Raw genomic sequence first — 11,177 nt, 5'->3', positions numbered from 1 at the left:
AAACAAACAAAAAAAAGCTTCAGTTATAATGCTGCTTATGCAGGGAAGCCAAGAAGGCAGAAAGGAAAACACCTAGTCTCAACGCCCTGGAAAGGCAACAAATGTATCCACAAAGGGTTAAGCTAAAAGACCAAGCGGCTGAGTTGTCTGGAAAAAAGAAATAAAATCAAATAGACAGTAAAGCCTATTTCCTCCAAGCTAATAGAATTACTGAAATTATTGTAAGAGCATGTGTCTGGGGACGGAGTGAATGATGCTCTGAAAGACTGCAAACAGGATAAACAAGCTCTGTGCCAAGAGCTGCTGAGCTGAACCCCGTCTGGTTGCCCCTTCTCGCAGTGCTACCTCTTCACATGGTGCTATATGGGGTCACCATTCATCACTCCCTAATGGAGTGAACCACCTACTGGGTGCAGCCTCCTGTCCCGCTGGGCTTCCCTCTCATCACTTCCAAAAATGAGGGTTGAATCCTGTGTTTTCTATCTCTCCTCCCACCCCATCAGCTACGTACAACAGCTGCCATGTGCACAAGCCTTGCTTCACCTGGGGGGCAAAGCCTGACTCGTAACTCAACAAGGAAGCTGATGGGCACTTGAGGAAGGAGGCACACTGAAACACAACTCCCCATTCTCACCCGTCTCCTTCCCATTAAATAAGGTTTTCTGAGATCAAGCTGGGATGCAGTGCCCTCATTTCCCTTCCCAAATTTCACTGTTCTAATCCATGAAAGCACGGTTGGTCCAAAGACAGTTAGCTGCGACATGTATGACTCTGGGCACAGATCCTATGAACAGCTCTACACATCTTTAATTACTCCTCAGAACGGCACATCTTTTCTACACAGTCAGGCACCTAGCACACGCACTTGCAAGAGAAGACATGAGCAGGAAAAAAAAAAAATCAACACGAACAGCATAATTGGAAATTCAAGACCCATGATCTCAGTTCACTGCTAAATCAGGCATCCCTAATGTCAATATCCTTTTCAGCACAATTCTATTATAAGATTTTTATTAATTACACTTCTCCTAGTAGATTGGCACAAGCTTCTGATAGAGAGGGAGTCTGTATAGCAGCTGACTGGAAAAATCTTCAGCGCTGTCAGATTGCCAGGTTCATTTATGCACCAGTTTAAGGACTCTTGCCTATTACCCTTGCCAGAAGACTGCTCTTTGCCTACAATAACATCTGTTTTGCCTGCAATTTATTTGCCGTTTCCAGTGCTCTGACAGCCTGGGTAGCTAGAAAGGGGGCAGCACAGCAAACCTAATGGGAGCTCACTGCGCAGAACTGTGTTCAGGGTCCTGCTGTCTGCTGCTTCCAGGCGTTTCACGCATCGGAGGAGCGGAGCTCTCAGTATGCTCACACACTCCTGGCAGCTAGGTTCATCTTCAACAGCCTCAGTCGACAAGCAGTAACTCATAACACCATGGAGGGCACACACGCTCTCCTTCTAACTGCTGCTGTTTGCTTTCTCTGTCAAGGTGAGTGATCCTCAATTTGTTCATTCTTTGTTGGTGAAGGGGGGGTTGAAAGGTGAACAGGAGGTGGTTTTGGTGCTAATTATTTTTAAGAAGTGCTGAAGCTTGCGCCAAACTAATGCATAAATGCACAGAATCCTAGTACAGTTCTTTTTATTACATAGTTTGCTGTTGGGGTTGGTTTTTTAAGATTTCTCCTTTTAAAGTAGTTTAGTGGTCCTCGTTCAAGATGCCAAACACCACACACAAAGCCATTTTAACACTGAGAAAGCACCTTACATGTAAAGGTGCGGTTTTACAGATTGTAGAGAAGACCACAAAAAACTGAAAATATTAAACAGCTTTAAATATGTGCTGCGAACAGTACACCTTCTCTCTGCAAATATGGAAAGCACCAAAACATCTGAATTAAAGAAACGTTAATGCACTTCTCAAGATACAGCGGATGCTAGATTCAATTAAAGTGCTGGTAGCACATAAAAAGGCTGACAATTTGGGACTGACTGTAACGGGGAGTTGTTAAGATCTAGCTTTAAAATTATTGAGCTTAAAGATTTGGGAGTACTTACTCCAGGAAATCTTGGTCGGAGAGATATCAAATATAAATAAATAAATAATCAGAACAAAGCTAGCAGTTAAAAAGTGTGAAATAAATGCATTCATTTTTTTAGTTACTGAGTTGGCTTGAATGATTTCACTAACCCGAAAATAAAATTGCTCTCAAAGTGAACAGAAGGGGAGAGAGGGGGGGAAAAAAAAAGGTTTTACCTGAATACAGTTTCACTTGAAGGGGACCCTCTTGTCTTAGGGAGAGGGGAGCTCTTACAAAGATCAGAAAGCAACACCTGCTCTGTGAAACACTACAGACCAGTCACCTGCAGATGCTTCTGCCTTCCTCCTCCTTCTCTACTGAAAAACAAGTGTCTGGCAAAAAAAGAAAATCTCTTTGTAAATATCTGTAGATTCCCCTTTGTGTTTCAGAGGAACTGTGGAGTATATTCAACAGACTGCAGTTGGGTGCCTCTGCCCAATTGCATAGTGCCATCCATAAACAACAGAACTGGCCTTCTTTGTTTTTCAGTGTGAGTGCTCAGGGATGTGCTGTCCAGAAGAGAGGCTAAGAGGGAGTCCCTAAAAATAAAAGGCCACTGGCTTTTAAATAGTGTCCAGCTGTCAGGATGGTTCCTGCCTAGCTAGCTCTGAAAGTAAAAACACAGGGAGAAACACAGGCCCTTACACCTCATCCTGAAACAGCTGAAAGATCTATGTTTAAGAATTTCAGTTTGCAGCTTCTCTGTCCGCTTCAAGGCACCATGAGCAAGCAGTTATCAGTGGCAAAACAGACAAAAGGAATATATTATAAATAAAAATTACTTAGAATAATAATTGGGAAATCAGCACATTTCTTTGAATACACCAAAAAGTATTTGAATATATATGGATTTTTAAAAAGTATTTAAGATTGATTAATATTTTAACAAGCAGGCTGTTACTATACTCATGCAATCATGGCTCAGGCTAGAAAGCAGAGTTCCAATTTCCTGGGAATCCTCTCATTGCAAAATGCTCTGGCAGCTTCCAAGTGGCCTGTCTGCTGGGTCACACTTTTCCCTTCCTCTGATGCACACCCTGCAGCTTCGGCAGGCCTGGGGGACTTAAGCCTGTGAGGAAAAGGTGCTTCTACACCTCCAGTTACTCCCTGAAACTGAGCCCATTTGCAAAGACACATGCTGGAAAACCTCTATGACAGCATTGCCTTTCGTCTCCTGGCCTGGGCACACACTGGCTGTGAGAGACCACGGCCCACTCAGGCCTTGCCCCAGCACCCAAGGATGTTTGGCAGCTCAGACACCCCAGGGGCACCCGCTGCAGCGCCAGCAGAGCCCCCACACATGGGTGCTGCCGCCTGTGCCACTCACCCCACCATGCCCCGTGTACGCAGGTGCTGCTGCTGGTACAAGAAGCTGTTAGTACTGCCAAAAGTGGAATATTTTTGATTTAAACTAAAGTTTCATCTAAGTAATTGTTTGATTTTTTTTAAAGTCAGATTGAATGTCCCTTTGACCGCATACCATCATAGTATAGTTTGGGTTGGAAGGGACCTCAAACATCATCCAGATCCACACCCTGCAATGGGCAGAGACACTTCTCACTAGGCCAGGCTGCCCAAGGCCCATCCAACCTGGCCTTGAACACCTCCAGGGATGGGGCAGCCACAGCTTCCCTGGGCAACCTGTGCTAGTGTCTCACCACTCTCACAGCAAAGAAGTTTCTCCTTATGTCTAGCCTAAATCTGCCCCTCTCCAGTTTATACCCATTGCCCTTGTCCTATCACCACAAGACTTTGTGAATAGCCCCTCCCCAGCTTTCTTGCAGCCCCTTCAGGTACTGGAAGGTCGCTCTAAGGTCTCCCTGGAGCCTTCTCTTCTCCAGGCTGAACTACCTCAACTCTCTCAGCCTGTCCTCGTATGGGAGGTTTTCTTTCAAGCAGTGTTTTTCCAGACATTGCTCATTCTTTGAAGACGATAACGTCTTGTGTTCTGCACTGAACAGACGTGTTTTTTCATACCGTCCCCCTGTTTGGAGTCTCTCCCCGTCTCAAACGCAAGGCCACGCACAGCCGGCGCCCACTCCAAATTCTCAAGAGTTTTGACGGTTGGGAAGTTCATAGCAACATTAAAATGAGTCCTTGGAAAGGAACACAACACACGTTAAGATTTCTGGGCGGATTTATCCCTCTGCCCGTAAGCGGGACGCCCCCCGCCCCGGGGGTCTCTCCCAGCCCCGGCGGTTCGGTGCCGCTGACCCCCCCGTGCCCGCAGGCGGCGGCGGCTCCGAGGCCGAGCACCGGCTGTACGAGGCGCTCTTCCAGAGCTACAACCAGTTTGTCCGCCCCGTCAAGAACGTCTCGGACCCCGTCATCATCCAGTTCGAGGTGTCCATGTCGCAGCTGGTGAAGGTGGTGAGTAAACCCCCCGCCGCGCCGGCCTCCCTGCGGGCCACGGCGGCGCCGCCGCCTCCCCTGACGCGGCTCTGTCTTGCAGGACGAGGTCAACCAGATCATGGAGACCAACCTGTGGCTGAAGCACGTGAGTGGCGATCACCGACACCCCGCAACACCCCCGCGGCGCCTTCAGCCTCCCGCCGCCCCGCACCCCCTCACGCCGCGCCCTCTCATCCCGCGCCGTCTCCCTCCGCGTCGAACGCCCCCCGCCCCCGACCTCTGTGGCGGCGGAGCCCCCTGACCGCGCGCGCTGTGCGTCCCCGCCCTGTCTCCCTCCGCCGCGGAGCCCCCTAACCCCGCGCCCTCCCCCTCCAAACACGTTGTGTTCACTTGGCAGGGTCTGCGCGGGTCGAGAGAACCGCTACCCAGCGGTGCAGTCAGCTCAAAGCCACCTGAATGCCCGGCCTCAGCTTAATATCCCACTTCATTAACTGGTGTTAACGAGCCCTGATGACCACGAGCTGTCATTTAACAGAGCGCTGGCTCCCACAGCCCTCGCACCCACCTGTGCCCTTTGCTCAGCGCCAGAGCCCCCTTGGCCCCAGGTGGCACCATCTCATGATACCTGGTGTTTGAGACCCAAGTTATTATGCAAGTCCTACACTCTCTAGCCAAAGAGAGCATCTTAATTCCCTCTTTCACCTCATTTCAGCTACCGTGTGGGGATCACAGAATGGTCTGGGTTGGAAGGGACCTTAAAGATCATCCAGTTCCACCCCCAGCCATGGGCAGGGACACCTCCCACCAGACCAGGCTGCCCAAAGCCCCATCCAACCTGGCCTTGAACCCCTCCAGGGATGGGGCAGCCACAGCTTCCTGGGCAACCTGTTCCAGTGTCTCACCACCCTCACGGGGAAGAAATTCTTCCTTATGTCTAGCCTAAATCTGCCCCTCTCCAGTTTACACCAGTTCAACCTTGTCCTATCACTCCAAGCCTTTGTGAACAGACCCTCCCCAGCTTTCTCATAGCCCCTACAGGCACTGGAAGGTCACTATAAGGTCTCCTCGGAGCCTTCACTTCTCCAGGCTGAACAACTCCAACTCTCTCAGCCTGTCCTCATATGGGAGGTGCTCCAGCCCTCGGATCATCTTTGTAGCCTCCTCTGGACCTTTTCCAACAGCTCCATCTCCTTCTTATGTTGAGGATTCCAGAACTGGGCACAATACTCCAGATGAGGTCTCACAGGAGAGGAATAGAGGGGCAGAATCCCCTCCCTCCCTGCTGGCCACACTGCTTTTGATGCAGCCCAGGACACGGTTGGCCTTCTGGGCTACGAGCTCATGTCGAGCTTCTCATCGACCAGTACCCCCAGTCCTTCTCTGCAGGGCTGCTCTCAATCACATCATCCCTCATCCTGTATTGAACCCAGGGATTGCCCCAGCCTATGTGTAGGACTTTGCACTTGGCCTTGTTGAACCTCATGAGATTCTCACAGCCCCACTTCTCCAGCCTGTCCAGGCCACTAATCACCTCCCCATCCTGGGACACTGAGTAATTTCCAGACGACCAAGCCCACATCTCCATGCGAACAAACACCGGGCATAAAGCATTTGTAGAGAAATATCTCATCATGGTGCTGTCCAAACTAAACCAACCCTAGAAGAGACACAGCAGCACTGGGTTTCTAGTTCACTGAATTCCAGTTTCTTCACAAACCTAATGCAGATTCATTTCTTCCATAATTAGATCTGGAATGATTACAAGCTTCGGTGGAATCCAGCGGATTATGGAGGTGCTGAATTCATCCGAGTACCATCTGGCCAGATCTGGAAGCCAGATATTGTTTTGTATAACAAGTAAGACTCTTGAGTATTTATCTTCTTAATTTGGGAATAAGGGGGTGATGTTACTGGCTTTAAAAAGTTGGCAGAAGGTTCACCGAATTAACTGGAAAAGCCTGCTTTTCAGCACACCCGTGTCTCACTTCTCCCTTTGCTCTCCAAGCCATCTACGCCGGCATCGTGAGCAGAAGCTCCAAACCTGGAGCTGCAAAGCTGCAACTCTGCTTTTCCCCTTCACAAGCCCCCACTTTTACAATTATTTTTATCGCTATCTAGAGGGAGGTAGCAAAAAATTCTAGATGGGAGAGTTCTTGTCTGAAGAAAACTTTAACTGTCTTTAACTGAAAACACGTGCAGATTCTAACTTCTTAGCAGTTAAGCTCACAGTTTGACACCTTTTACAATAGTATTGGCATAGGCAGCTGGGATGACAGTTTCTGAGACTGCCAGCAGCCAAACCATCACTCAAGGGATCCCTCTGCTTTGCAGGGATGCAGTTTTGTGAAATGGGCTTAGCCAAATAAACCCAAAACAGAAGTCTATGGAACAGCGACGAGACTCCTTTTCTAGCTGTGGCCTTAAAAGTCTGAATTACCTTTTCAGTTTTACTTTTTCAGATGAACAACTCAATTTGTCTCATGGATTATACATGACCTGTGTGATTGGGATTAGCAATGTCGGACTTCAAAAAACACTCTCACTGGAGACGCTCCCTGTGCAAAGATGCACCCCAACCCTAATCCCTCTTTCCATATTTACTCCCTGCACTGTGCACAGAGGAGGTGGGAATAACGGCACCACAGGTTTCCTCTTACCAGCCCTTCGGTTCTCATGTGCTTGATCTAGAATAGAACAGAACAGTTCAGCTGGAAGGGACCTACAACCATCAATTAGCCGGGCTGCCTTTTGTGATCTTCCATTTGCTGTTTTGAGTATTGATTGCACTGAGCCGTGTTATGACCAGGGAGAATATTTCCCTTCAAATCCTCCATGGTAAATTTATGCTGCTGTTTATTTCAGTTTAATTATGTAAATTTATGGGAGCCGCTGACTCAGTCCTGCGTATGCAATTCAGCTCCTTGTCAACATGTAATTGCTGACTTTCCCAAAACAGACTGAACAGTTAATGTAATATGATCTGAATGCAGGAAACTACCCGGAGTAGTTGCATTCTAATGTTTGTTATTTGCTTTACAGTGCAGTTGGGGATTTCCAGGTTGATGACAAGACCAAGGCCCTATTGAAATACACGGGTGAAGTGACGTGGATACCTCCGGCTATCTTTAAAAGTTCATGTAAAATAGATGTAACCTACTTCCCATTTGACTATCAGAACTGCACCATGAAGTTTGGTTCCTGGTCTTATGATAAAGCCAAAATTGATTTAGTTTTAATCGGCTCTACAATGAACCTGAAAGATTACTGGGAAAGCGGAGAATGGGCTATTATTAAGGCTCCGGGGTATAAACATGACATCAAATACAACTGCTGTGAAGAGATATATCCCGACATCACATACTCTCTTTACATTAGGCGCTTACCTCTCTTTTACACTATCAACATGATTATTCCATGTCTGCTGATTTCTTTTCTGACTGTACTAGTTTTCTATTTGCCTTCGGACTGTGGTGAGAAGGTGACACTCTGCATATCAGTCCTTCTATCTTTAACAGTGTTCCTTCTTGTTATCACAGAAACCATACCTTCTACTTCCCTGGTAATTCCCCTTATTGGGGAATACCTCCTTTTCACCATGATATTTGTAACTCTGTCTATTGTCATCACAGTGTTTGTACTGAACGTGCACTACAGAACACCCAAGACGCACACAATGCCTGTGTGGGTAAGAACCATTTTCTTGAACTTCCTTCCCAGGATCATGTTTATGACAAGGCCTGCCAGCGATGAAGAGAATAATCAGAAACCAAAACCCTTTTTCACTTCTGAGGGTTCAAACTTAAATTGCATCAACAGCGCTGAAACCAAATGCTGCAAAGATGGCTTTGTATGCCAAGATATGGCATGCAGCTGTTGTCAGTACCAGCGAACAAAGTTCTCGGATCTCAGTGGTAATCTCACAAGAAGTACAAGTTCCGAATCTGTAGATCCTCTGCTTTCATTTTCAGTTCTGTCACCAGAAATGAGAGAGGCTATTGAAAGTGTTAAATACATTGCAGAAAATATGAAAATGCAGAACGAAGCAAAAGAGGTAAGAACATACTTTACTGCTACTCCAGACACCATTTGCTATTAGTGTGTTTTGTAAGGAAAAGATCTCAAAAAAGTCATACCCAGAAAAAAACCCACCCCAGACCATCATTTGAACAACTAAATTACCCAAGCTGTATTACAAATATGTGCTTTTTTAGATGTATATAATTTTGGGGAGCAGCTGTGGTGCACACCATTCTTTTTATGGACAACACATACACAGAGTGAAGCACATTAAGGTAACGACTGCTAGGGAAACACGCTTGAGTATCCATCCTACCAGCCTCAGAGTACAGATTTTCCAAGTTTTGATCTTAATGGTGAAGTATGCTGACTCCATGGCCCTTAGAAAGTTGGTTTCCCTCCCACAGCTTACAGTCAATAATAAAGAACGTAAGAATTAATGTCCTTCACAGTGATAATGTTGCTTTTTCTGCTGCTGCAAAGTGCTGTAGCTACATGAGAGAACTGCTGCAAGGCAGGGACCGTCATCTTTCCTAAAACTGCATCTTGATGCAATAAAAAGTAATTAAAGTTTTCTTTTTATCATGTTAATCAAATATCCTAGATCAGCAGCCGCACTGCAGTTGTCACTGAATTTACACACTCTGCAGTATGGCACCTAAAGTTAGAATAAAGTTATTGTGTTTATGCTGTAATCAAAACTTTATTTATGATTAGTTGGTATAGCAAATATGGGGTTGGTTTGGATTTCTTAAGTCAGCCTTAACAAACAAGTTCTAGGCTAAAAAGTGCAAAATTTCAAAAACCACAAACACATGATTCATTTATTAGCCTTCCTTAAGAAAAATGAAGTAAAAATTTAAATTGTGACCTCAAGAGTAACTAAGATGATGACCTAATGTATTTACTATCACCATATAACATCTATAATACATCAGTGTTGCTCTTGTTATAACATCTGCTGTAAAAAAAAAATTAGAAAAATCTGATTTTTGGAAGCTTGGTTCCCTCTCTGCATGCAAGGTAAGGAGATGAATTTTACATCACGCATGAGAACAATCAAGTTTCAGTACTACGTAAGAAAAGTATCGAATAATTATATACCAATTACCCTTTGTCTCTTTGCAACTGTGCAAAGACACAGGAACAGTCTAATTCAGTAAAGTTTTCTGGACAAACCTGACCCCCTAAGAATGTAAAAACTTTTCACTTTCATTCCTGGCGTGTGGAAGAGAAGTTTTATCTCACAAAGTCCGGTGTTTTGCTAAACAACTTTTTGTATTTGAAGAAGTAACTTTTGGCTTTGCTACAAGTAACATATTAAAATAAAGCTTTTTTCAAGATTAATTCATTTGTTAGTGAAACCAGCGAAATGCAAGTTGTACATATATGAAAGACATCTACACATGGAGCAAAATTCTGTGCTTTCTACATAAAATGGTAAAAATTGCTAATGCCAGTTATTCATCTAATAAACATGCCTACTTGCTGTTCGATTTATTTTTCAGATTCAGGATGACTGGAAATACGTTGCCATGGTAATCGATCGTATTTTTCTATGGGTTTTCATCCTGGTATGTATTCTAGGAACAGCAGGATTGTTTTTACAACCTTTGATGGCTGGAGATGAAATGTAAAGATAGCATGTTGTGACATCAAATACAACTTTTGCCAACCAACTCTGCACCCCTACCCCAGCATCCAATATCTCTTCTATGTGTAGTAGAATAAGGATCTTTCTGGGCTTCAACCTTGCTTGACCAAGAAGTCTATAATGTGAAAACGTAAGGAAAAAGATGGTGTTGAAGCTTTACAAGAACTAATCTCAAAGTAACAGGAGCTCTGCTTGACAGCTACTTTTCGCAATACCTGGAAAAGATGTAGGTAGTACGTTAAACTTCTTAGGATGGGCTTAAGAGGGCATTGATAAAGAAACTGAAAATAACATGAATATTCGGAGTCAAGACAGGTTGAATACTTTGGGCTACTGGATTTGTTTCCACCAGTCTGGTGCCAAATCTCTTCAGATCACATCAGGATCTTCAGGTCTGCAGTGAGTTTGAGGAATGCCCTCTTGAGGACGAAATGGTTTAGGAAGTGTACGTCCGGAATTGCTAGAATGCAGACATTGCCACCTGGTGTACAAAGTGACTCACACAGCGAGAGGAAAGAATCATGGCCAGGTTTATTCCAAAATAAAAACAAACAGGTAAATAAGATGGTGGCAATAAAGCAGCCGTAATGTAAACCGTGCATCCTTATATTTCAGCATATGAGAAGGCTGTCAGAAAAAACATCAAGCTATTCAAACCTAATAATGTTTGAAAGTGCATACAAGTAAAACACACACTAAGATGAGGTCTGCAGGTTAAGCGAAGTATCAAAATGCTTTGATAAGCTAGTTTGGATACAGAAGCACCCTGCTATAGCGAAGAGTTTTATGACAAGATATAAGATAGTCCTGTAAAGTATGCTAAAACTGCTTGCTAGGCAATTTTTTTTTTTTTTTCAATCAGGAACTGGAGATAATTCAAGAGCATGAGTAAAGAATGCAGCAAAATACTGTAACAAGAAAAATTTTTGTAAAAATATAAACTGTTCTCTCTGTACCAAACCGGAAACTTTTTTTGAAATGCAGCATATTGAGTGATGTAACATTTACTAAAATAAAGAAAGTCAAGCTGTTGAAAACAATGGTTTGGGTTTTTTGTATTTATTTTGATCGAGTGACATTC

General features: G+C 44.7%; 1 protein-coding gene across 1 annotated transcript; it reads left to right on the top strand.

Moving 5' to 3' along the window:
• Window positions 1–971: 971 nt before the first annotated feature.
• CHRNA3 (cholinergic receptor nicotinic alpha 3 subunit) lies at window positions 972–11,065 on the top strand. Its single transcript, XM_069866909.1, has 6 exons — window positions 972–1,484; window positions 4,304–4,443; window positions 4,526–4,570; window positions 6,173–6,282; window positions 7,465–8,476; window positions 9,951–11,065. Exons 1-6 carry the CDS (start codon window positions 1,430–1,432, stop codon window positions 10,077–10,079), a joined length of 1,491 nt encoding a protein of 496 aa, XP_069723010.1. The 5' UTR covers window positions 972–1,429; the 3' UTR covers window positions 10,080–11,065.
• The last annotated feature ends 112 nt before the right edge of the window (window positions 11,066–11,177 follow it).

This window comes from Phaenicophaeus curvirostris, chromosome 12 (genome assembly GCF_032191515.1).
Source record: "Phaenicophaeus curvirostris isolate KB17595 chromosome 12, BPBGC_Pcur_1.0, whole genome shotgun sequence".
Classification (NCBI taxonomy): domain Eukaryota; kingdom Metazoa; phylum Chordata; class Aves; order Cuculiformes; family Cuculidae; genus Phaenicophaeus; species Phaenicophaeus curvirostris.
This window is presented reverse-complemented; position numbering and strand designations above follow the sequence as displayed.

Coding starts and splice junctions, on each gene's coding strand:
- CHRNA3 (XM_069866909.1), top strand. CDS start 1,430: ATGGAGGGCACACACGCTCTCCTTCTAACTGCTGCTGTTTGCTTTCTC. Junction 1,485..4,303: donor TGTTTGCTTTCTCTGTCAAG/GTGAGTGATCCT, acceptor CCGTGCCCGCAG/GCGGCGGCGGCTCCGAGGCC. Junction 4,571..6,172: donor CCAACCTGTGGCTGAAGCAC/GTGAGTGGCGAT, acceptor TTCCATAATTAG/ATCTGGAATGATTACAAGCT.